This window comes from Galeopterus variegatus, unplaced genomic scaffold, assembly GCF_000696425.1.
Source record: "Galeopterus variegatus unplaced genomic scaffold, G_variegatus-3.0.2 Scaffold410, whole genome shotgun sequence".
Classification (NCBI taxonomy): domain Eukaryota; kingdom Metazoa; phylum Chordata; class Mammalia; order Dermoptera; family Cynocephalidae; genus Galeopterus; species Galeopterus variegatus.
In genome coordinates, this window is record NW_007726521.1 from 491,463 (window position 1) to 519,252 (window position 27,790).

Below are 27,790 nucleotides of genomic sequence, written 5' to 3' on the forward strand. Positions count from 1 at the left end.
GGGCAACACTGAGGGTTGCGATCCGTTGCCAGACACGGAAAAAAGACAAAAAAAAAAAATAATAAATAAAATAAAATAAAGATTCCAACATGTTATTTTGCGGATAAAAAAAAAAAAAAAAAAAATTCACTTCCATATGTAACATATTACACAGAGCAATGTTTCTCAAGTGTAATCCATAGGTATTAAGTTTTTAAAAATTTACAATGAAGTTTTTGGAAACATTATTTGTAAGATTTCATTACAGCAGAAACTTCCTAAAGTCATTAATATGCCTGAATAACATACTACAGAAGTATTAATATCAACAAAGCAGATGCAAAGTGATAATTTTAATGCTACATTATACATTTAGCTAATAGTTCTACCTCTATTTTATATCAAATATTAAACCACCATATACTAGTTGGGCACATGGATAATGTTAACAGAAACCATTTACACAAAAGCAGTACAGGGAGAAAAAAAAAGAGTACTATTAATATCTTCTTCCCCAATTTTAAAAATAACTTCCAAACCTATTCCCTGAAAACCATCAGGTATAGGAATAGAGCTACAAGACCACAATGCTGACCTTAAATATTGATGAAATATTAAGAGAGAATTAAAATAGAAGATTGCTTATCTCTAACACATAATAGAATTTCTCAAACATGTGATAATGATAATAAAACCCACACAATCCCAGAAAACATGGTGTTGAGCCACATCAAAAATAAAATGATCATTAATGCAAGTTATCAAACGGCTAGAAGAGATCAAATGTCCTCATCACAAAGAAATGATTATATTTTGTAATAATGAATATGCTAATTATCCTGATTTAATCATCACACATTGTATACAGGTGTTGATATTCAACTCTTCCCCTACGAATATGTATAATCAATTACATTTCAATAAAAAGAAATGAAAAAAAAAAAGAAAAAAATACAATGACCACACAATTTGTAGAGAGAAGGGGAAGCATAAATAATTTTCAACAAGAAAACCTCAGGCCTCTCTTAGGGTCAACTTTAATAAGAAAGCTACTTGAGAAATGGATAGCCAAAGCAATGCTGAGCAAAAAAAATAAAGCTGGAGGCATAACACTACTTGATTTTAAACTATACTACAAAGCTATAATAACCAAAACAGCATGGTTCTGGCATAAAAACACACACACTGATCAATGGAATAGAATAGAGAATCCAGAAATCAACCCACACACCTACAGCCATCTGATCTTTGACAAAGGCACAAAGCCTATACACTGGGAAGGAGACTGCCTCTTCAGCAAATGGTGCTGGGATAACTGGATATCAATATGCAGGAGAATGAAACTAGACCCATATCTCTCACCACATACTAAAATCAACTCAAAATAAATTAAAGAATTAAATATACGCCCTGAAACAATAACACTTCTTAAAGAAAACATAGGAGAAACACTTCAGGAAGTAGGACTGGGCACAGACCTCATGAATTCGACCCCAAAAGCACAGGCAACCAAAGGAAAAATAAACAAATGGGATTATATCAAACTAAAAAGCTTCTGCACAGCAAAAGAAACAATTAACAGTGTTAAAAGACAATCAACAGAGTGGGAGAAAATATTTGCAAAATATACATCCGACAAAGGATTAATATCCAGAATATACAAGGAACTGAAACAACTTTACAAGAAAAAAACAAGCAACCCAATTAAAAAATGGGCAAAAGAGCTAAATAGGCATTTCTCTAAGGAACATATACAAATGGCCAACAGACATATGAAAAAATGCTCAACATCACTCAGCATCCGGGAAATGCAAATCAAAACCACACTGAGATACCATCTCACCCCAATTAGGATGGCTAATAGCCAAAAGACTGTGAACGATAAATGCTGGCGAGGTTGTGGAGAAAAAGGAATTCTCATACATTGCTGGTGGGACCGCAAAATGGTGCAGCCTCTATGGAAAACAGTATGGAGGTCCCTCAAACAATTGCAGATAGATCTACCATATGACCCAGCTATCCCACTGCTGGGAATATACCCAGAGGAATGGAAATCATCAAGTCGAAGGTACACCTGTTCCCCAACATTCATCGCAGCACTCTTTACAATAGCTAAGAGTTGGAACCAGCCTAAATGTCCATCATCGGATGAGTGGATACAGAAAATGTGGTATATCTACACAATGGAATACTACTCTGCTATAAAAAAGAATGAAATACTGCCATTTGCAACGACATGGATTGACCTAGAGAGAATTATAAAAAGTGAAACAAGTCAGGCACAGAAAGAGAAATATCACATGTTCTCATTTATTTGTGGGAGTTAAAAATAAATAAATACACAAAAAAGACATAACAATTACAATTCCTTGAAGTTGATATGACAAGCAAACACAAAGGACATTGTTGGGAGGGAAGGGGGAGAGGGAGGAGGGAGGGAGGTTTCGGTAATCGGCCACAATAATCAATCACATTGTATATTGACAAAATAAAAAATTAAAATTAAAAAAAAAAGGAAAGCTACTTGAGAAATGGAATTGGTTAATTTCCAGCTTTTCAGTTCCATTAGTGATTTTTTTTTGTAATGCCTTTATTGAGATGTAACTCACATACCATATAATTCATCCATTTAAAGTGTACAATTTACTGGGCCGAGCCCGTGGCGCACTCGGGAGAGTGTGGTGCTGGGAGCGCAGCAGCGCTTCTGCCGCGGGTCCGGATCCTATATAGGGATGACCGGTGCACTCACAGCACTCACTGGCTAAGCGCGGTGCAGCCGGTCTCAAAAAGGACAAAAAAATAAAATGAAATAAAATAAAAAATAAGGTGTACAATTTACTGGTTTGTAGTGCATTCACAGAGTTGTACAGCTATCACCAGTCAACCTTAGAACACTTCATCACCCCAAAGAGAAATCCCATACTCTTTAGCTATTGGCCCTTAATCTCCCCATTACCTCCAGCCTTAGCCAACTAATCTACTTTGTCTCTATAGATTTGGCTATTCTGGACATTTCATATAAATTGAGAAATACATTATGTGGCCTTTTAAATCTAGCTTCTTCCACTTAGCATAGTTTCAAGGTTCAGTCATGTTGTAGCATGTATCACTATTTCATTCCTTCTTAATAGCTGAATAATATTCCACTGTAATGGATAGACCACATTTTATTTATCCATTTATCAACTGATGAACATCTGGATTATTTCCAATTTTTGGCTATTATGACTAATAAAACTATGAACATTAATGTACACATTTTTGTGTGGACATATGTTTACATTTCTGCAGGGTATATACTTAGAACTGCTGGGTTATATGGCCACTCTATGTTGAGCCTTTTGAGGAACTGCCAGACTGTTTTCCCAAGCAACTGTACCACTTTACATTCCCACCAGAAGTGTATGAGGATTCCAATTTCTCCACATCCTCACTAACACTTGGTATTATGTCTTTTTGATTACAGCCATCTTACTGGGTATGATAGTACCTCATCTTGGTTCTGATATGCATTTCCCTAATGACTGACAATGTTGAACATCTTTTCGTGTCCTTATTGGCCATTTGTATATCCTTTTGAAGAAATATTAATTCAGATTTTTTGCCAATTTTTTAATTGGGTTATTTGTTAGGGGCCAGCCCGGTGGCGCACTGGATAAGTGCGCCGCTTGGAAAGCACGGCGGCGCTCACGCCCGAGGGTTCGGATCCCACATACAGACCGGTTCCCGCTCACTGGCTGAGCGAGGCGCGGGAGCAACACCAAGGGTTGCAATTCCGTTGCCGGTCCTTGGTCCGGTACGGGGGCAACACTGAGGGTTGTGATCCGTTGCCGGACACGGAAAAAGACAAAAAAAGACAAAAAAAAATAAAAATTGGGTTATTTGTTATATTATTATTGGATTATAAGAAGTGGTTTTTTTTTTTCTTCTTTTTTTTTTGGCAGCTGGCTGGTACAGGGGTCAAACAGTGTACCTTGGTGTTATCAGTGTAAGAGTTCTCTATATAAGTAGATACAAGTCTCTTGTCAGATATGATTTGCAAATATTTTCTCCAATTACTGATTTTTCAGCTGACTTCTTTGTTCCCTCAATTTGGAGAAAAGACATACTATATTCACCTATTTTTAAATGTCACAGAAGATTTAATTAGAAGTTACTCTTGCTTTCAGATTAAAGGTACATAGATCAATAACTATTCAAATATGCAAGAAAAAAAAGACAGCTTAAAGACCAGAGAAAGGCCAAAAAACGATCACCTAACTCAAAATAATAACTGGCAGCATTCAGCATAAATAAGGATATTAAATTAATCTGTATAGTGTACAAATATCACATCTCGTTTTCCTTCTATTTTTATGTCATCACTCCCTATTTGTGGTTAATACTTATTTTTTCTTTTTGTCTTTCCAGACACTCCTAACTCTGAACTCCTGTCACACATATTACATTATCACTTATTTGGTATGTATCTCCTCCTAGGTGGCAATAGCTTATATACCAAAGGTACTCGAATGCTAACTGATGGAGAACATACAGGGGCAAAAATAGCTGCTGAAAATAAGCTATGGAAAGTACCTAAGCATTAATACACAAGTTATAGAGAACACCACTACTATTTTATCATTAGAAACAAGACAGTCTTACGTTTCCCGTCTCTCCTGTGCAACTAATTTTTATGTAGCAGTACTGGGGTATTTTTCACATTTGCTAATGAAAGATTTATTTTGGCTCTACAAAATCTTTTTGTTTATGAATAAGCCCAGTTCCAGTTGGGCTTGATTCAAACCCTAGTCTACAAATACTCTTGAAATAGCAGGCCCCAATTTTTCTACTGCAAGGGCTATTCATTTAACAACCTGCTTGAGGCTCTGCATTGGACTATTATTGGATATGAAGCAAATTCTTCGGCCCACAACTTTATTTAAATCGTAAATGATTTCTCAGCCCTCATCTCCTCAAGAAGAGAATTCTATGTCATGTGGCCAATACAATTTCCTACTCTGTCCTCTCTCTGATACTCATTCTGGATGCCTTTTCTTGGTACAATCTCTTGTATAAACAATAGCAGTAGCAACTAACACTTATACAGCAAATACTACATCTAAGCACTAGTGGAAGCACATTCCTATTTTAACTAACATAATTCTTAAACAATGCCATGAGGGAGGTACTATTATTATCACCATTTTACAGATGGCTTTGCTTAAGTATTTTGCCTAAGGTTATAGTTAGTAAACTACAACAATACATTGCTTCATTACTACCCCTCTGTCTGCTACTGTACAAACATCCTTGTCCTGGCCCAGCTATCTTATCAAAGTCTCTTTAACAATGGGGAGAGATGCTCTCAAAATATTATGTATAAAAACAAATTACAAAACAGTGTGCACTATACCTTTTATACACACTATACACACACGTATGTATGTAAATACACACATTCACACAGAGAAAGTGTTGGAAGGAAAGACATCTAGATACTAATAATATTTGTTTTTTTAAATTTTTTGGTTTTTGTTTTTGGTGGCTGGCTGGTACAGGGATCAAACCTATAATGGTTATTTTTAAATGGTATAATTACAGATGGTAATTCTTTTTGCAACTCTGTATTCTCTAGTTTTCCTACAATTAATTTTTATTACTCCTGTAATTAAAAAAAAAAAATTCAAAAAAGAAAACTACTTTCACTAATAACAGAACATTTTGGAAACATCACAGAACATATTACATGTAAATTTTATTAAAAATTCTAGGGAGGGAGGTTTTGGTAATGGGCCACAATAATCAACCACAATGTATATCGACAAAAAAAAATTAAAAAAAAAAAAAAAAAAAAGCTAGGTGAATATGTAAGATTACTGGAGCATATTAAATGATTAGGGTATGGTTGCAATTGTAATATTTAACATATCTTTATTAATTTCCTAATATCTGTACAATAGTGAACTTTTTCAAATAAAACATTTCATAAATCCAAAACTGTCTTTAAAGAAAAAAATAATAATAATAAAAATAAAAAAATAAAAAATAAAAAAAATAAAAATTCTAAGCACTTGGACTGGCCCGTGGCTCACTTGGGAGAGTGTGGTGCTGGTAACACCAAGGCCACGGGTTCAGATCCCTATATAGGGATGGCTGGTTAGGTTAGCTCTATTGGGAGAGCGTCGTGCTGACAACACCAAGGGTTAAGATCCCCTTACTGGTCATCTTAAAGAAAAGAAAGAAAAAATTTTCATAAGATGGGAAAAAAATCAAGTCATATGTGCTTCAGCCCAGCAAATTTACTTCTTACTAATTTTTCCTACAGATAACCAGTACAGCATTATTTGTGGTAGCAAAAAATTAGAAATACCCTAAATGTCAATTAAGAATGGACTGGATGAATAAATTGTGTATGTCCATCCAAAGGTGTACTACAGCATCTGTGAAAAAAGAATAAGGCAGTTGTGTAATTACTGGTCTGTTAGGATGGGTCAATAAGGGGAAAAGCAAAGTACTTTATAGTATGTACCTTATGCCTTATGATTTGGCAGTCTGTGGTGGGAGGCGACTGTATAAATTCATGAGTGGGGAAGCATATACAATCTCTGGCAGAAAACATATTACTGGAGGGAAACTAAGTGGGTAGGGGACAGGAGTGGAAGGACTTTCACAGCATGCCTGTTTTCATCTTTCAAGTTGGTTACCATGAGTTACCTTTACAACAGCTTTTAAACATTTTTAAACACGAAGATGAATAGAGTTCTTTAATACAATACCCATCATTAGGACAAACAGAAGGGAGGGGAAGTGTTTATTTAAATTCCAATCTCAAATGAAAATGAAACCAACACTAAGTAGTTCCCTGATGGATTTCTATTAAAACCCTTCCCTGAACAAAATCATGAAACAGAAGCTATCACACTTTCATCTTGTTTGTCAAGTCCATACTCAGGAGCAGCATGTGTACCTCTCATAGCTTAAAAGACACCAGAGAAGCACGCCATAGTGTCGAGAGTGTTTACTAGAGCCTTAAACACCAATAATCTCCAACCCTAGCCACTCCCCTCTGGTCAAAGAATACATTTCACAATCTTCTTTTCACTGTCTCAATACTTGGAGCTAAGGTGACTCCCTAACTGACCAAGAAATGCCTTCAAAATAGGTAGCCACCAGTTTATCAACAATAAGTTGTAGGAGCAAAGAATAACTATTACAGAAATTTTTGCAAATGAACATGAGAAGTACCCTGTAATAGCTTTTTGAATCAATACATTCAAAACTGAAATCACATGAAAATTAAAAGCCTAAAGGAGGACTGGTTGGTTAGCTCAGCTGGTTAGAGCGCCACCTTGTAACACCAAGGTCAAGGGTTCGGATCCCCCTACCGGCCAGCCGTTAGAAAAAAATAAAAATAAAAGACTAAAGGAAAAAAAAAATTAAGTGAGTTTCTTTTCCTTCTACTCTGAATAAAGAGACAGATGAACAACTTTAAAGTTGAAAATTTTCATTTATACTCTTTCAATTATTGTTGAAGTTAAAAAAAGAAGTATTTCCTTGGCTTATTTTGTTTAAAGAACTTAAATTATTTTAAGTAATTGCTGCTCTTTTACCAATACTGGTATTAAAAAAAAAAAAAAAAAAACAGTGAACACCCACATTCACTTCCTAATTATTTCAACTATTGTCCGCTTACACAAGCTCAAATGCCTTTGACCAGTGCTAGGCCTGTGCAGAGAGCGGTTTTCACGCAGTCCTTGCCAGTTAGGGCTAGGGTGGACCTTCAGAGGGAGCAGATGGAAAGGCTTGTGAACATTTACGAATTTTCCTGGGCAGAGATCCTTAGCTTGCCTTGGATTCCCAAAGAGTCTAGGAGAAACTTATCAAGCAAATAAAGGGAACCTTTAGTATGTACAAGGTGGCACTGCACGAGGCTGCACTCAAAGTTTTCCCACCCCACTGAGAGGTAGGCCTTATTGTTCCCAGGTAAGGAAGATGAGACTTGGTAAGATTAAGCAACTTGCCTGTGATCATATTAAAATCAGTAAAAGGGGCCAGTAAAATTCAAAACCAGGTCTACCAAACTCAAAAGCCCATGTTCTCTCCATTACACTGCTCCCCTCTCACTTCATAAATCAGCCTTGGAAAATGCAAGTTCAAAGTCAAATAGATCTCTGATGCAGTTACAAAATAAATCTAAGAAATTAAATGTCTAAAAACACACAGTATGCTACATATAGCACTATGCGCTTAGGAAAACATTGAGAAAGATCTGTAGAATTTTTACCAGGGATTAACTCTAGGGTTTAGTGAGGTGAAACACGTCTAACTTTGAGGCAGAGATATCTTTAAATAATTTGAAGTGATTATTTAAGGAACTGATATTAGTTTGTTGTTGCTGTTTTTAACTTTGTGTTTTAGGATAAAATAAATTATCTCTAAAAGTCCCTCCAACCCTGTTTCTAATAACTTACCCGAGGAGTTGTTAACTACCAACCAGGAATGTGAAGACAAGAGAGTTGGTGTGGGCCAGTGAAGGCAGAAGTGGCCAGGGAAATAGTGAAAGCTATCAAAGGTGCCCTATGTCTCTCAGAACATCAGCTATTGGCCTTATTTGTTTTGTTTTGTTTTTTTAAAATATGAACCTCCCTTATAAACTCTTCCAGTAATTTGAGGGGCTTTTACATCTACAAATACAAAGTTTTACAAACAAACCTACCCTAAAAATTACATTTTCACGAGCTTAAATTAGAAAAGGGACTTTAGATTTATATAAGTCACTTAAAATAGTTTATATACTGAGGGTATTTTATCTTTCAAAGAATTATTCTGGATAGCAAAGTTTTCCTCCCAGCTAATACTTTAGCAATCATTCATCTCAAAATCCTATTTTAAGTATTTTGGATCAAAGTCCTTAAAATATGTATTATATAACTCAATGCCTCCTTAAATAGTAGTCTGTTTTACTGTTAGAACAAAGGAATGAAATGAAAGGATTTTTATTTTTAACATATAAAATGATATATTACCGTGCACTAGTATATAATTAGATTCTGGTGTACATGTCTCTACAATATGCCTATATTCTTTAAGATAATAAACTGTTAATGTCTCAAAATATAAACTCCCAAAGGTAAGATCTTATTTATATTTCAGCCATGAAATATTTGTCGGAGACTTCCTATTTAAACAGTACTGTCTTCAAAAACAGACCATAGGCTGACCATACGCTGGCCAGTTAGCACAGTTGGTTAGAGCACGGTGCTGATAACACCAAGGTCCAGGTTTTGATCCCTGTACCAGCCAGCCTCCAAAAAAAAGAAAAACAGACCACACAACAGACCCATACATGGTTTACCATATTTAAAATGGTGTCACTTCAAATTAGTAAAGGAAATAAATGATTTGCCATATCTCACTTCAAATTAGTAAAGGAAATAAATGATTTGCCATATCTCCCAAACCATACGGGAGGAACAAAGTGATATCCTGTCTCACCTCTCCAGATATACCAAGACTGAAACATGAAAAATGAAAACCACAAAAAACTAGAAGAAATCCTAAATAAAACTTTTTTTCATAACCTTGGCATGGGGAAAGCCTTCTAAGGAAAGTAAAAAAACTCAGGAGCTATTTAAAAAGAAAAAAATATACCGGCCAGCCCCAACTCCCCCCAAAAAGGAGAGGAAGATCAATTTACTAAATAATAATTGAAAACTTCAGACTAGCTAAAAGACCACAGGAAACTCTTACAAATGAGTCAGAGACCCAATTTTCAAGGGTTTGTGAACAAGCAGATCACAATTAAAGAACTAAAAATGTCCAATATAGAAAAACATTTTCAACCTTGCTTATAATGAAAGAAATACAAATAAAAATGCAAGGCAAAGTAAGGCACCATCTTTCAAGGCTAAGTTCTGACTGAAAGAAAGAAAAAACAAAAAGAAAAGTAACATTACTAATTTCTGTGTGCCAGATATTTTAAATACATTATTTAGTTTAGCTTTACAATTCTAAGATAGTGAGACTATTACCCCATTATATAGATAAAGAAACTAGGAAGCAGAGTAGGAAGTGAGGGGGGAAAAAGCCATTATTTGACACCTACATTTACTGAGCCTGGTGTGGATATAAATGCTACTATAGGGGATGAGCTGAAGAAATTAATTAAAGAATAATGATGAATATCAAATGTCCATCAACAGATAAATGGATAAACAAAATGTAGTTTATACATACCATGGAATATTATTCAGCCTTAAAAAGGAAGGAAATTCTGATACATGCTATAACATGGATGAACACTGAGGACATTATGCTAAGTGAAAGAAACTGACACCAAAGGACAACTATTGTACTATTCCACTTATATGAGGTACCTAGAGTAGTCAAACTCACAGAGACAGAAAGTAGAATAGTGGTTGCCAGGGGCTGGGGAAAATGAGAAATGGGGACTTATTTAAAGGGTAAAGTTTAGGTTTAGGAAAATAAAAAGTTCTGGAGATGGATGGTGGTGATGGTTGTGCAACATGTGAATGTACTTAATACCACTGAACTATACACCTAAAACTGGTTAGAATGGTAAATTTTATGTTATGCATATTTTACACACACACACACACAAATCATGGTGAATACTTTAGAATACTCTTCAAGCCTTTAGCAAATACAACCTAACTCTATAGTGGTCATCAGGAATTAAATGTAAAAAGATTCTGGTTGCTAGCATTACTGAATAGCTCCATTAACAAAATAAAGCAGTTGAGTCAATAACTGGGATGCCACATTCCTGAGAACAAGTTTTAGAAACAAGCCCATGAAAAGTAAGCCTACTTTCTTACAGAATGGCCTTGGGAAAGAGGGAGCAGGGGAAAGCAGACCCTACTTCTTGAAAACTCAGTGGCAGTAGTTCTCAAAGTATGGTCTGTGGACTCTTCCAGGTAGTTTACAAGGTCAAAATATATCTGTGGACTCTTCTAAGTAGACTACAAGGTTAAAAACTATTTTCATAGTAATACTAAAATGTTATTTGCCTTTTTCAGTGTTGCACTGATGGTACAAAAGCTGTAATAAGTATCACTGTTGGCTCCTTAGAACAAATCAATACGGTGGTGCTAAACTACACCAGGAATGGTCTTCATCACCACCATGCACTCACAGAGGGGGGGAAAGCCTTTTTCACTTAAAAAATGCCCTTGATGACACCATAAACATTATTAATTTTATTAAATCTCAACCCTTGAGAACACATCCTTTAATTGTGTGTGAAGACACAGAAGTACACACAAAGCACTTCTGTTGCACACCAGAGTATGCTGGTGGTCTTCAGGAATGGCTGTTTGAATTATGAGCTCAATTAGCTGCTCTTTTCATAGATTTTTTTTTTAAGACTATGGTTGTTTGCTCAGACTTGCGTATTTGGCAGACATTTTCTCCAAAATATATGAAGAGAGCATGTGTGTCACTTCAAGGCCAACAGTATTTGTTGCCCATGATAAAATTTGAGCTTTCAAGCAAAAAACAGAATTTCTTTTTTTTTTTTTTTTTTTAAAGATGACCGGTAAGGGGATCTTAACCCTTGATTTGGTGTTGTCAGCACCACGCTCAGCCAGTGAGCGAACCGGCCATCCCTATGTGGGAACCGAACCCAGGGCCTTGGTGTTATCAGCACCACACTCTCCCGAGTGAGCCACGGGCCGGCCCAAAAAACAGAATTTCTGTAAACTCTCCTACAATGAGCTTGACAGCTTTCTAATTCTTAAAAAGACTTTTCTGATGAGATGAGTGGTGATTTATTAACTAATGTGATTTTTTTTTTTTTCCTTGGTGGCTGGCCAGTATGGGGACCTGAACCCTTTGACTTGGGTGTTATAACACAATGCTCTCTACCAGCCAGCCCTCCCCGCCCCCAATGTGATTTTTTGATATCATATAACAAAATGTGTCAACATTTGGAACTGCCACACAATTCAGTAAACCAATATTTTCCAAATGACTAACAGATATTACAAAAAAATGCATTGGAAAAAAATCCATTTAATGTGCAAGACAGACCAACAGAATCAAAGAATTACCAGTTATCCAAAAGGGCTATTGCAATACTCCTCCGTGTTCCAACTACATAGATGTGAGTCCAGACTGTCCTCATATACTTCACCTAAAATGGCATATTACAACAGATTGATGCAGAAGCAGGTATGAGAATTCAGCTGCCTCCTATTAAGCCATTCATTAAAAAGATCTGCAAAAATGTACAAGAATGACATTTTTATTTTAGAAAATCAGCTATTTTTAATTCTAAAAAATGTTACTTACGTTAACGTGTGGTAGGCAACTTCTTACACGGCTCCCAATGATCCCAATGATCTTCCTGGTATTCTCAACCTTGTATAATCCCCTCCCCATGAGAGTGAGCTGAACCTAGTGACTGGCTTCTAATGAAGAGAGAATTTGGCAAAAGTGAGATGTCACTTCTATCATTAAGATACAAAAGACCGTGACTTCCTTCTCTCTTGTGCTGGCACTCTCTCTTGCTTGTTCTGATGAAGCCAGCTGCCATGTTGTGAGATGCTTATGGAAAGGCCCATGTGGCAAGGAACCAAGAAAGGTCTCCAGCCAAGAGCTCACGAGGAACTGAGGCCTCAGTCCAACAGCTGGTGAGGAACTGAATCCTGAGTAAGCTAAGAAGTGGATCCTTCCCAGTCAATCCTTCAGATGACGGCAGCCCATGAGGGACCTAAAAGCAGAGGACCCAGCTAAACCACACCCAGATTCCTCAACCACAGAAACTGAGATCATAAGTGTCTGAAGCCACTAAGTTTTGGGGTAATTTGTTATACAGCAATAGATAACTAGTACAACATCAGTTCTTTCTTTTTTTTTTTTTTTACATCAGTTCTTTCTTAAATGGATTAATAATAATTTTTAATTTTTTGGTTTAATTTCTAATATGGTAAATATTATTAGATATAATGCAACAAAAACTCCTTAGAATTCTCAATAATTTTTAAGTGTGTAAAAAGATCCCCAAACCAAAAAGTTTGAGAATTTCTGACCCAGTTGTGTGGAAAAAGGGATGGAGAGAGATTAGAAGCCTGGCTCAATCAAACCATAATCAGAGAGGGGTCCACATCTTGGTGTTGGATTACAATTGGTGTAATCCAAATGGGTAGCAAGGGAGAAATGGTATAAACATTTTCCTGTGGCCTTCATTCTGGCTTGTTCAGAAGCCTCTGTAACAGCCTCAGTGATAAGGTAATTTTAAGTACTACATCCACAGTCATGGAAAGCAGAGACTGAGTTCTTATCTTTCTCTGTAATGTTCCAAAGAGTACCTCTTCCCAGGTTATGTTAAAAATAAACAAGTGTGTGGGCTGACCCCGTGGCGCACTCGGGAAAGTGCGGCGTTGGGAGCGCAGTGGTGCTCCCGCCACGGGTTCGGATCCTATATGGGAATGGCCGGTGCGCTCACTGGCTGAGCGCGGTGCGGGCGACCCCGCACCAAGGGTTGCAATCCCCTTACCAGTCACGAAAAAGCCAAAAAAAAAAAAACAAAAACAAAAGCAAGTGTGGTGATGGTCACACTCTGTAAATATACTAAAACCCATTAACTTGTGCCCTTTGGCTAAATTGTATGGTATGTGAATTATTTCTTAATAAAGCTGTGACCCAAAAAATTAATAAATAAATAAATGAGTGTGGGCCGGCCCAGTGGCGCACTGCTATAGTGCGCCGCTTGGGAAGCGTGGTGGCGCTCCCGCCGAGGGTTCGGATCCGCCGGCCGCTCACTGGCTGAGCGGGGGGCGGGAGCAACGCCGAGGGTTGCGGTCCCGTGGCCGGTCCTGGTCTGGTATGGGCGCGACACTGAGGGTTGCGATCCGTTGCCAGGCACGAAAAAAGACAAAAAGGAAAAATAAATAAATAAATAAATAAATGAGTGAAGCCATTTATTATGATGGGAGTTCTGAGAAGGGACATAAATTGGAGGCAACATAAGTTCTAGGAGTTGTCCCAATTACTACTTGTTAGCAGTGAAAGGATCCAGAGTAATTGTCACAGTATTTAAGAGGACCAAGAACACATGGAAGCATTAATAGATAAATGAAAAGAGATGCACACTAGTGCTAAACTCAGGAATGAGGGAACCTGATTTCTCCTACTAGTGAAGAAGCCAAGAATGAGCAAAAGGGTCTGAAAAAGGTCTAGATAGAACACAGCTTCTTTAGCCTCGTAATCTCTTAAGTACTAACCCTGTATATTTACTGGTAATATCTATATTAGACTGTGTACATCATTTGCTTTTGAATAAGAGGACTTCGTTAAATTTCACATTTAGCTTCTGTGGCTATTTCTCTTATAAAAATAAAGGGTGCTGGACTCTACAATTTGCAAAATCACTTCTAGCTCTAAAACTGTAACTCATTATCTGCAATCTGAAAGACACCTGTGTTAGCCTAAACCTCTATCTCAGCAGCAAAAAGAGCAGGGAATCTAAACATTTTAATGCCCAAAGCCACTGAAATATGCTGGGGCCTGACCTATTTTGCAGAGGGGTAGGGCTAGGTCACACCATTAGCATTCTCAAGCCACAGACTTCTATATGTAAAATGGTCCTCTACTTTTACAGGTTACCTAAGTAGAACATCCCTGTCCCGGTTTTATGAAGTCATCCTTCCCCAGTTCCATGTGTACCAATCCTGATGCACCTTTTTCGAAATGCCAAGCCTTCTTTTTATATGTCCTACTTACTATCAAGTTTTGTTCTCAATCAATAAGGAGCACATTTCTGACCTTTACTATCCTCAAGAAATGTGTTGAGAGCACAAGATACACGGAATATGGATAACGGCTTTGGAGCCCAAAGAGCCCAAACTCTGAATACTCCACTTATTACCTCCTGTGTGATCACAGGGTGGTCAACGTCTCAGTTTCCTTATCTGTAAACTGGAGATATACAGTACCTACCTTCTAGAACTGTAAAAAGATTGATTACATATAATGAATATAAATTGCTGGCACACAGCAGAACTGTTATAATAATATTTGAATAAAGATATTTTAGAACTGCCCGGTTAGCTCAGTTCGTTAGAGCGTGGTGTTATAACACCATGGTCAAGGGTTCAGATCCCTGTACTGGCCAGCTGCCAGAAAAAAAAAAAGATATTTTACAAAACACATACATTCTCACTTTTAATATGACCCACACTTCAATCCAAAAGATTCTTGAAATGTGCTTCTAAGCTACTGGCACATCTTTCTCACCAAACCATTCTACCTTGACCTTTTTCAGAGTGGGGAAAGAAGATAAATGAAAAAGTAGTAGTTTAGCAAGTAAACATTACTCATGACAGACTATAGGGTGGGAAATGGGGGATAATGGAGGTCATTCTGGGGAATCAACAAATCTGCAAATCAACATCCTAAACAATAAATGCTAATAAAATTATTTTGATAGCATAGGACAATACTGAACACATTTTGTGTATCTTTTCCTTCAACTAATAAAATTTCAGTAGTTATAAATGCAAACAGAATTTCAACTAGGAAGTAAACTGCACCATAAAAATGTACTCTCATGGTCTGAATGGATCTTAAACGTCACCTGACCTATTTTTAAGCCTCTTCTGAAAATGCCCCCTCTGGGAAAATTTTAAACATAGCTAATTCTCAATGTTGATTAATACTATATTAAATTTGTATATTATTTTATACATTTAAAATACCGACATGTTAGTAATACCAAGTTCAAGGGTTCGGTTCCCCATACTGGCCAGCTGCCAAAATAAATAAATAAAAAGTAAAAAAGTAAAATACTTACACATCTGTTATATTAACTAAAAGTTATTTATAATCACATTAGAATCAAACAAAAAGGAATTGGGAGGGAGGGGGTCGGGAAGGGGAAGAAGAGGCAAAGGGATTTCTTGGGGATATTAGGTTAAAACTCACTAGGTAAACAGAAAACTGCCCAAGTAGTAGGGGACATCTGTTGTACTATCAATTATACAATTACACTATACCAACTCTAAGCAAACTGCACTATGAGATATGTTACAAGTTTGTTAGCTTGTTTTTGACTGACCCTCAGATGCCTTATCTATATACCTGGGGATACCACCTACCTTGCAGAGTTAAGGCAATATTAGAACACATGCACATTTTAAATGCCTAACAGTATATGAAACACAAATTTGAAGACTCAAATTTCTTTCCTTTGAAACATAACTTTTTGAAAAGTGTAAAAGCCGAACAGCATAAAAGAAACCTATTATAGTGAACCCTGCGAAGAATCCCACAAAAGCAAATCACATATACCACTTTAAATCATCTGGATTTGACATAAACTTTCCTAAATGAAACTTCTCTAGTCAAGAGCAATATAAATGACACACAAAATAACATATGAAACACTTCCAGTAACATAAATAAATATGGCATATTATGATATAAAAATGTGGTATTACTAGAGGAATGTATTATATCTGGTCTGTTCTCATCACTGCTTCTCCGGCTTGATTCCAGTTTAAAAAAAAAAAAGAAGAAGAAATTAATTTACTGAAGCTTGGCAATAAAATTAGAAAATAATAGATCACTTTGATTCTTATTACTTAATCTCTGTGCCAGAAGAGTGGAAGTTCATCAAGTCGGCAAATGGGGAGGAATACAAGATTAATGAAATGGTTTCTTCCTATCCCCACACTCTTGCCCCATCCTGACCTATTTCTCCCCATGTCTATCACAGATTCTAGAAAGAGTGGAGAATATGAAGGTTAGATGGATTTACAAACAACATCCTAAAAACAAGAGAAATGAATCGCTCTCATATTCTCCCCTCCAAACCACGTAAAATTCTACATGCCCTCTACTGTGCCAAAAGTGTCACATCAACTTATTCTTCACAATAACCCTTTGTAGTAGGTATTAGCATCATCCCCACTTTACAGATAATGCAACTGAGGCTTAGAAAGATTGAGAAATTTGCCCAAGGTTGCACAGCTATTAAGTGGCAGAGAGCCAAGAGTCTTGACTCTAAAATCCACACTATTTACCCACTACTATACTATTACTGTAGTGTAGATGAAAGGGTACTGAGTTCCAGACTCGGCTTCACCCCTTGGGCAAATCGCTTGACCTTGGTGAGCAGTTTGTCATCAGTAAATGAGAGGGGCAATAACAGTTGCCCAGCCTCCATAGCATCTGAGTGATGCTGAAAGAGTCAATGTCTGTGCAAACATGTCATAAAAACCATAGGGCACTGTGTAAATGTAAGATTTTGTTAATTTGGGCCGGCCTGGTGGTGCACTCAGTACAGTGCGGGGCTTGGGAGCGCGGCGGCGCTCCCGCCGAGGGTTCGGATCCCATATAGAGACCGGTCTGCTCACTGGTTGAGCGCGGTGCGGGCGCGACACCGAGGGTTGCGATCCCGTTACCGGTCACAAAAAAAGAAAAAAAAAAAAAAAAGATTTTGTTAATTTGAGCCTGAGTACCATATATTTTTATTTTTCCAAATGCTTTGAGTTAAAAATAAATTTAATAAGTTAAATTATTTTTAACATTCTCAAGCCAAAAAAAAACTAGTTTAAAAAAAAATAATCAACTGTAGACATTCTGGAAAAGGCAAAACTATGGAGACAGCAAAAACATCAGTGGTTGCCAGCAGTTTGGAGAAAGGGCGGGAGGAATAAATAGGTGGAGCATGGGGGATTTTCAGGCTGTAAAACTATTCTGTATGATACTGTAATGATGGATACATGTCATTATACATCTGTTCAAACCCACAGAATGTACAACATTAGAGTGAACCCTAATCTAAACTATGGACTTAGTTAATAATAATATATCATTACTGGCTCATCAATTGTAACAAATGCACCACACTAATGCAAGATGTAAATAAGAGAGGAAAAGGGTGTGTGTGAAGGTGTATATGGGAACTCTGTTCTTTCTCCTCAATTTTTCTATAAATCTAAAGATTGCTCCAAGAAATCTATTTTTTTTAAAAATCAACCTTATAAAACAAATTCTACATAGGGATTTAGGAAGTAATATGAATAAGCTTGACATTCTAAAATGCCTGGAATACTTGATAATGTATACCCATCTTTTTACACCAATGCTGTCCAATAGAACTCTATGCAATGGTGGAAATATTCTATATCTGCTCTAATATGATAGCCACTAGCCACACGGCTATTGAACACCTGAAATTTGACTAGTATGACTGAGGAACAGAATTTTTTATTTTCTTTAACTTTAATAAACAGATTTAAATAGCCACATATCATTAGTGGTTCCCATATCAGCAGTTTTAAACAATTCTTCAAGAGACCCCTAGAAATGTAACATCACATCCAGAAGAAAAAAAGTTACCTGAAGAGACCATTCAAATGGATACAGTTATGAAACAGTGCCACAATTAACTGAGATCAAGAGTAACTAAGCAGATGGTTAAAACAACCGGGAACCAATAAAGCCCATCTCCAATTGTTCCTCACTTCAAGTCCCATAATATAACCAAATAATGACAACACAGACACTTTTCTTTTAATTCCTTCAATATTTTCAAAATAACCAAATTTATTAAACGTCGTTTCTGCTTCCTGAAAAAGAGGATAGAGATTAAGTCAGAATTAAGGAATATTTTTTCAAGTCAGTGACCCAGAGGAAATAAAAAAATTAAGAGCCGTAAGGATTAAGTGATTTTTGCAGACACAAGATAATTCAGCCAATTTTTTTTAACGAAAGTTCAAAAACTAATATTTAACCATGTATTTCAATTCTGTGTCACAGTCAGTTGGAAATCAAAAGGAAAAAGATGCCCAGAAAAGTATGAGTAAAGGAGTATGAGGTAAGTAAACAAAAATGAGACAGTACAGACACATATGACTATTCATATGTAGCTGTTAAGCAGAGCTCTGCACATCAAAGGGTCATTACCTCTTATCTTGCTCGTTCAAAATGCTAGTTGATTAAACCTCAGTTCCTAATCCAGCGACTTTCTGTCCCTATCCCAGTGGCATAAAAGGGAACTGATGTCCTCAATTGGAGTGCCTTTTCTCAGAGTTCTCCCCTGGGGAACCTATGAAATCAAACACTGAGATTGGCTCCCCACCCTCGGGGAGTAAGTGTCCAAAGTGACACTGTTGAATCCTTACAGTACATTTGGTCCACAGCTTCTTTTTCACTCCTGCAAGCACTGGATCTTTCTTTTAGAATACAAAGAGAGGGAGAGAAAGAGAGGTAACTGAGAAGTAGTAACACCCTCATGCAGAGATATGAAAATAGCTGACCTAAGAAACAGGCCCCAAAACGCTAATTCTGACCTTTGTTCTCCCTTTTGAAGTTCACGAATCACATTAGAAAAGTACTATTTCGTAATTTCATCCAGAAGTGATTTTTAAGAGTATTCAAATACATAATTATGTAATATTAAATAGCCCTGAGTGATCACGCAGCACATCTAAGAAGTTGAACGTTTCAATATATTCACCTGCAAGGAAAAAGACGGGATTTCCACCTTCCCAGCCCCATTCCCCGCAGTTCTCCGCTCCTGGACCCCGAAAGCCCTGTACCCCATTTGTTGTGCAATCTTTTCGAACTCCACCACTGCGTTCCAGAACAAGTGGAATTCTCCCATTCTGAGAGAGGTCTCGATTTTACTGTACCCAGGGAGACACTGAAAACTCCTTGACCTGAGTCAAGTAAGGCAAGGGGAATGATCCAGGCTGCCTCCCAGATTCAGAAAGACCAAAGGCCAGGGTCGGGGAGATGTTTCCGCTCACCAAACTTAAAAAAAAGAAAGAGGGTGTAAAAAAGAAAAAAAAGAAAAGAAAAGAAAATAGAGAGAGAGAAAGAGAGAGAGAGAGAGAGAGAGAGTGTGTGTGTGTGTGTGTGTGTGTGTATACACAGCAGGACTGGGAAGACTGGCTGTCACGCGATGCTGTTCCCAAGTCTGCGGGACAGAGGTCCTCCTGCATCGCCTTCCCATCCCCGGCCCCACGTGCAGCCAGGACCGTGGTGCCCACAGACGAGCCCCGTGGCCTGGGTCCTGGGGACCGAGCAGCCCCCGCCCCGCCAGCCCCGCGGCGCTCACCCGCCCGCGCAGTGGCGGGGAGCTCCGGGGGGCGGGGGAAGGGGGGCGCAGCGCAGCCCCGGCTCCCGCGCGGTTATCTTACTGCGCAACAGCCTCACCTGAGCGGCCCCGGGGCACCCCGCAGCGCGCCCCGCGCACCTGCCCGACGGGAGGAGGCTGAGCCCGGGACCCCAGTGAGCCCCTACACGGTTGCGCTCAGCGCGGGGAGCACGGTGACGGCGGAGGCTGGGAGAGAGGACACCTGGAGCCTGGAGCCCCGAGGCGCCGGCCACACGTGGCTGTTACACCTGGCGCGCCCCCGCCTAGCACCCCTCCCCCTCAGACCCGGTGCGTCCCCTGCCCTCCCTCCCCACTCCCCCGCCGCGCGCCCCCAAACCCCAAACGTCGTCCTTTCCCACCCCATCCATGCCGGTCCCACCCCCTCCACCTGCTCCCACTGTCGTCACCCCTGGGAGGAAAGAGGACCGGATGTTCGTCCCGTGGCTAAAGATAAGCGGGGAGAGTGAAGAGGTGGACCCCGAAAAAGGTAGCCCGACCATCCCCTCAGCCCGGCAACAACAAGCGTATCCCTGACTGACCTTCTGCTGTGGGCTGCGTCGCCGTCCGTTCCGTCCGGCTTCAGTCGCCTCCTCGGCGCCTCCGCCTCTTCCCCGCGATGCCTCTTCTACCCGCGTCGCCATGAGGTGACGGCAGCAGCCAAACAAGCGGCTCGACAAGAGGCACGGAACCTCGCAGGGCTTTGTGCCCCGCCCCCAAACCCCCACGACCAATCGCCGCCTGCCAGGCTTGTCCCGTGACCGGAGGAGGTTGGCCCCCGAGGGGATGAAGCGAGATGGGGGTGGGGAGCATAGAATCCTGGGCTGAGCTACTGCAGAGCCGAAGGGCAGACAGAGGCCGCGCGAGTCTGCGCGGACCGGGAAAGGGACTCGGGAGCCGACTACAAGTCCCAGCAGGCCGCGCGGCCACGGCTCGCAGGCCCGGATCAAGATTGGAGCGTCATGCTGTATTTTGAGAAAGGGAGAGTACCAACTGTGCTAGCAACCTTTGCAGCCCACTGGGACGTGTAGTTTCTGGGGGCGGTGTCTCGGTACCCGAAGGCACTCATTATCCTGCGGGAAAAGTTTAGAAATACTCCGGATTGGATACACTTTGTTTTGTTTTTGTTTTTGTTGCTGTTCGAACTGAGTGCGAATGATTTGGGGATAAGGGGAAATACTTCGCCGCTTTCACCGCGGAAGATGGAATGGCTCTCAGAATTTGAACTTTCGGGCTCAGACACCTATCCAGTCCTGACCTCCCACCAGAGTTGTCACCACGGTTTACGTATCCCGAGCTCCTGTGGGGTTTGACGTTCTATTCACCTTAGCTGAACCGCCCCGGCTTCTAGTCATCCGCAATTAGTTGGCGCTTAATGCATGTTGAATGTATCCTGCTTTCTCCGTTTCGTTACTGAAATTTTTCAACTAACTCAGTTTGCGGAGTCGATTTTTCTTTCTTGATATGGTGGGGCGGAGGGAGGGAGAGGGGAGTTTTCCTGAGGAATGTTCCCTGTTTCCATCTGATGGAACCAGATCTCCAGTGGCCGAGCTTCTGAAAGTCACAGAGCATCATGAAATCCTGACATATTGTCTTAAATAATTATTATGGAAATTTGTGCAAATCCTACCTTGTTTTTTTATTAGAGTTGGATGCAAAACAATGGTAGCAAGCGCCAAATATTTAATAACATACATGACAGTAAATTTCAATGTTGAGGAAATTCCACCCATTTTATTTCTGTAAAATTGAAAGGTACTATTATTCTGTTTCATGGGCAGAACACCTCAGTCCAGCTTTGAAATTTCAAAACTAAAGCATAGTTTGAGACGTAGGTGACAGCTGATAATGAACTCATACCGACACTCTATATAAAGGTCCCAGCAAGATGCAGAATAAATCTATCAGCAATGCAATTTTCAAGGGAATTGGGTGACAAAATGCACGGTAGTTAAATTATGTTACAGTCAAATACCATACAGCTACTAAAAATGATAAGCATTTTTAAACTTGATCGAGAAAAAAAAAAGATTCCGTTTATGTAAAATTGCCTGAAAGTATGTTTATAAAGAGATGTTTAAAATGTTATTCGTTAAAATGTTAAGAATGTTTCCCCCTGGGTGCTGAGATTTCACATCACGATTTCCTGTATTGTTTAATTATGTACAGAACAAAAAAAATCAATAAAGTTATCTTCATTAAGAAAACAAGGGCTGGCCGACTAGCTCACTTAGACTGTAGTGTTTTTCGTAAAGCCAAGGCCAAGGGTTCCGATCCCCGCACCAGCCAGTCGCCAAAAAGAAAAACAAAAGAACTATGTAAGTGACTTGTCTTAAGAGAAATGAAAAATATTTTAATGTATTTATTTATGCATGTCCTTATTTCAAAAGGAATTTGGGGTGAATCATATATACAATATACTATAACATATATAGATATATTGATATATAGATATTGTGTCATACCTTATGCTTTGGGGGTTGAGTGCAGGCCTTGTACAAACTAAAATCTACTTAAATGACGAGCCTTCAACAAGCTGCCCAGTCCTCTCCATCAGCAAACTTTGGCTGCAGTAGCTACTTTCCAGCGGTTTTTCCTATTTGAATCTATAGCAGTGAACATAGATTTAATTCAATTTTTAGTTAACTTCTCTCAAGAATTACAGAGAATCAACCTTCAGTTAGCCTCTTAAGGAAGGAAAAAGAAGTAGTTGCTGCCAGTAATCCCTAAATCACATTTTTTAGCTTTGTATTGTACTTTTCTACTTACCGTTGCATATGAGTAACGCGGTCATCTTGAATTTGTAGTTGGAACAAAATAACACACCTAAATGGGACACAGCCAGCGCTAGCCTAATCTGAGCCGCCTATTTTCTCTACAGTTGTGTTTCACTGCTTCCCTGGGTTAGAAGAAGTAATTGGGGGATCTGGGTGGGTCAGACCCTTCAGGTGAGAAACTGTGTATTAATAGTGTGAATTAAATATACTGATTAGCTGTTATGCTTAATTATGTTAAGAAACTGAATTAATCAGCAGTTATAAAGCACATACTTTCTTATGGGCTGGGTTCTGTCTCCTGGTTGGTAGATAATTAAAAAGACCTAGGGAATACCATCAGAGAAGTGCTCATTGTATTTGGGAGTTACAAAAGCAGACCTAGACAAGCTATTCACTTAAATGGTACCTGTTGGTCAGAAAAAGATTTATTTTAAAATTATAATCATGAGGCCGAGCCCGTGGCACACTCGGGAGAGTGCGGCGCTGGGAGCTCAGCGATGCTCCCGCCGCGGGTTCGGATCCTATATAGGAATGGCCGGTGCGCTCACTGGCTGAGCGCGGTGTGGGTGACACCACACCAAGCGTCGCGATCCCCTTACCAGTCACGAAAAAAACAAACAAACAAATAATAAATAAAATTAAAAAAATGATGATCATGTAAAATTACAGTACTCAACCCTTATAGCAAAATTTTTTTTGAGAAATAAACTAAATGCCTTTATTAAAAAAAAATAGTATTATGTCATATATGTGTATATGTGCACACACACAAATGAGAACAAAGTGAAAGGATAGGAAAATCAGATGAAGTAACAATGAGGTGAATCCGTAAAATTTAAGGTCTTGTACACAACCTGGAGGTGAGCTGCTTTTATTTTGAGCATCTTGGCAGCTGAGAAAAGAGGAAATAACAATTTACAAATTGATTCACAACTTTACAAAAAAACAAACTGGTTGCCCAAGAGAAACATACTAGCTATCACTGGTCCTATAAGAAATATGAATTTCAGAGGCCTTTTATAACTTTTTTCTTCTTTTGGTTGCTGGCTGTAAGAGGATCCAAACCTTTAACCTTGGTGTTACAACACTGTTGCTCTACCAACTGCGCTAACCTGCCACCCGTGTAACTTTTTTTTTTTTTTTTTTTTTTAAGTCAAGTGAAGCAGTGGGAGTGGAGAAGGAATAAAGAAATCTGTAACTGGTTGTGATCAATTAGTTGTAAACACCGCTGCACTTGGACCCGCCCTTATAACATCTTTAATAGAGGCGCTGGTGTTTCTTTAATCTGTCCCCAAGTTCTTCCATGCTCCTCCCTTCAAAAGGTGGAATTTGATTCCCCTCCTCTTGAATGTGGGCCAGACTTAGCGATTTGCTTCTAAGGAATACAGTGTAGTAGAAGTGATATGTAACTTCCAAAGCTAGGCAAGAGAAAGGATAGCTTCTGCCTGGCTTTGTTTTGGGTCACTCTCTTCCCTGGGTCAAACTAACCTGATTTTTGATAGACTCTTTCTTTCTTTAGATTTTTATCTTAAATGCCTTCAAAGAGGTTACTGTCAAGCCTCTGTAAAGCACTGCAGGCTCTTTTTTACTAACCCCAGGCTGTGTAAAGCACTTTGCTTATCTCTGCTAGGATCCATCCTTGGGGTTATAGTTTGGGTCTCTAAGGGCTATCAGTTCTTTATTTGCAAGTCTTTAAGGGGCACCCCATGTTCTGTCTACATTGTATTCTCTCCAGGCTTGCTAAGGGCTGTGGATACAAACTGAATATGGGTCCATTTATTCGGATGTTTGTTAAAGTCTTGAGCAAGTAGGCACAAAACACATCATGTGAACAGTAAGCTCAGTGGTGTCCCAGCTCTCTGGCCTTTCAGGTGCTTCGATCATCATTGTGAGTCTGACCAGGGAGAGAGAATGGAGATACGTGTGTATTTCCATTCCATGAGACACTTACATTGCTCATTGTTAATAAAGGGACATTTTGACTTTTTGTATCAGGCCCCGGAGATTGGTCAATGCATATCTACCCTAGACAGAGTGTGTGTTTTGGGGGCCGTGGCTCACTCGGGAGAGTGCGGTGCTGATAACACCAAGGCCCCGGGTTCGGATCCCATATAGGGATGGCCGGTTCGCTCACTGGCTGAGCGTGGTGCTGACAACACCAAGTCAAGGGTTAAGATCCCCTTACCGGTCATCTTTAAAAAAAAAAAAAAAAATCAGAGTGTGTGTTTTGGGTGGTCCCTCCTGCTGTCCCCTGAGTATCTTAGGTTCCCGTGTCATGCATCCCTAGCACAACAAAGAATCTCATAATTCATTGAATGGAGGCATTACAAAGCAACCTCTCGAGGGTTATTTTCTACTGGTGGCGAGGAGGTTTAAGGAAGGTTTAAGATGACATCTGAGTCGTATCTAAAAGGGTAACAGGAGTTAAATGAACCAGGCTAGTTTGACTTGTCCACCTCAGAATATTTTCACAGAAAGAAAAGCTCCTACTAACTTTAAAATCAGCCAGGAGTATTATTTCATCAAGAGAGTTGAATTTCATGTTTGTTGCATACTATTAGGGTTGTAGGTAGTGAAAAGGAATATTTGCCTTTTTGTAGAACAGAGAGCTTACTGTTTAATTCAGTTTCCCAATATCATCTTTCTGAGCTAACCCTGATTTTAGTCCATATAGGAATTTGGCCAATTTCTGCATTTGCTATAGATGTCCGCATTTCTGGCAGACACTGAAAGATTTAGAAAATGATTATACTTTATACCCAGATCGCTCAGATATATTGATGGCAGGCTATGGAATATTCTATTAGATTGGCACAAATGAGGGTGCCAGCCCTAGCAGGAAGAGGATACTTAAAAACTTCTCATGTATGGAATATTGGGAGAAAGTAGAAGCATTGCAAAAATTCAAATACAAGGGCCGGCCCGTGGCTCACTTGGGAGAGTGTGGTGCTAATAACACCAAGTCAAGGATTAAGATCCCCTTACCAGTCATTTTTTTTTTTAAAGACAATTTCAAATTTTCTAGGGATGATAAAATAAAGATTCCAAAACAAACCAACAAAAATAAAATAAAATAAAAATAAAGATTCCAGGGCCGACCCCGTGGCGCACTCGGGAGAGTGCGGCGCTGGGAGCGCAGCAGCGCTCCCGCCGTGGGTTCGGATCCTATATAGGGATGGGCGGTGCGCTCACTGGCTGATCGCGGTGCAGCCAGTCACAAAAAAAAAAAAAAGACAAAAAAAAAAGATTCCAGGGCTCCCTCCAGGATCTCACTTGGAGAAAATTGGCATCTTTAGGGATATTTTGTCTTCTCATCCATGAATATAGTGTATCTTTCCATTTATTTAGGTGTTCTTTTGTTTTGCTTTGTTTTGTTTTTGGCAGCTGGCCAGTATGGGGATCCAAACCCTTGACCTTGGTGTTTATTTAGGTGTTCTTTAATATCTCCTTACATTACATGTACATCTTTTTTTTTTTTTTTTTTTAAAGATGGCCGGTAAGGGGATCTTAACCCTTGACTTGGTGTTGTCAGCACCATGCTCAGCCAGTGAGCTAGCCGGCCATCCCTATATGGGATCCAAACCCGGGGCCTTGGTGTTATCAGCACCGCACTCTCTCAAGTGAGCCACGGGCCGGCCCTACATGTACATCTTTTGACAAATTTATTCCTGGGTACCTTTTTTGTTGTTGCTAATTAGAATGGTAAAGTGAAAATATTAGAATAAAATATTTCAGACATTTACAAAGCTATGGAATATATATATATAATCAATAACAATCTACAGGGGATGCATCAGTCAAGGTCCTGTCAAAGGACGGCAACGACACAGTTATTTTCACAGATGACATTTAATATACACAGGTATTTTCACAGGTGACATTTAATATAAAGAATTGTTAACTCACTTATTGGAGAGCTGAAAAAGCAGAAAGGAAACTAAAGAGGCAACTGCTGGAAACAAGTATCACCCGTAGGACTGGAGGAAAGAAGGAGAGAGGTTGGAATGATTCATACTCACAAGCTTGGAGGAGGGGCCCTGTGGGTCCAGGACCCAGACCTCTGAGAAGGAGGCACTATTGGTGCTGGCGTCTCTGAGGGGTACCATGAGGTTAGTTCTGGGGAAAAACCGCAAATAGAAATCAACTGCTACCACTAAAACCAACTGCGGACAGGTGAAGATTATTGCTGAGTTTATGCTGACAAGTCCCCTCTCCCTCCTCCTGTCTTCCAGTCTCCCTGTAGTGCTTCCTAATGGCAGGGCCTAACCAGGAGCGGCTAGCAAAGGAGAGCTGAGGGGAGCAGGATCCTGCTCCCGTATCACAGGGCAGAGCATGGAAGTGGGGGTTTGAGGCTCAGAGACAAAAGCTTAATAACCAGCCCAAGTGGTCACCTTCCAGTTGGAGTCCTGGAGGCCCTCAATTGGGGCCAGGTTTTAGTGGCTGGATCATGGGGAGGTCTAGGGAAGAAGTCCCAGGGAAAGGGTCTGAGTGGCCGGAGAGACATTCACACTGTCAAAATCAATGCTAAGTTTCTAACAATAATTTTTTTTCTTTTTCTTTCTTTTTTTGTGGCTGGCCGGTCAGGAATCCGAATCCTCGACCTTGGTGTCATCATCACCTCACTTTTTTTTTTTTTAAAAGATGACGGGTAAGGGGATCTCAACCCTTGACTTGGTGTTGTCAGCACCACGCTCACCCAGTGAGCTAACCGGCCATCCCTATATAGGGATGTGAACCTGTGGCCTTGGTGTTATCAGCACCGCACTCTCCCGAGTGAGCCACGGGCCGGCCCCAACACCTCGCTTTAACCAACTGAGCTAACTAGCCTGCCAGCAATTATTTTTTTTTCTCTCTCTCTCTCGTTCTGTTTTTCTCTTTCAGAGTTCCCCTATCTTTATTTGTAGAGGTTATCCAGTAATTTCTTTAA

The 27,790-nt window shown here is 39.5% G+C and overlaps 1 protein-coding gene across 3 annotated transcripts in view; it reads right to left on the reverse strand.

Annotated features, from left to right (window-relative positions):
* The window catches only part of TXLNG (taxilin gamma), a 49,988-nt gene extending 29,150 nt beyond the window's left edge, over nt 1–20,838 (reverse strand). For 2 of the 3 annotated variants that reach the window (XR_550190.1, XM_008568442.1), the window contains exon 1: nt 20,629–20,838. Coding sequence is in view for 1 of the 3 variants with exons in the window: in XM_008568442.1 (XP_008566664.1) it covers nt 20,629–20,730 (102 nt within the window). In the remaining 2 variants the exon portion in view is untranslated. Of the gene's footprint in view, nt 1–12,032; nt 12,200–20,628 lie in introns of all 3 variants that reach the window. The other variant, XM_008568443.1, reaches the window with a different exon arrangement.
* Between the last annotated feature and the right edge of the window lie 6,952 nt (nt 20,839–27,790).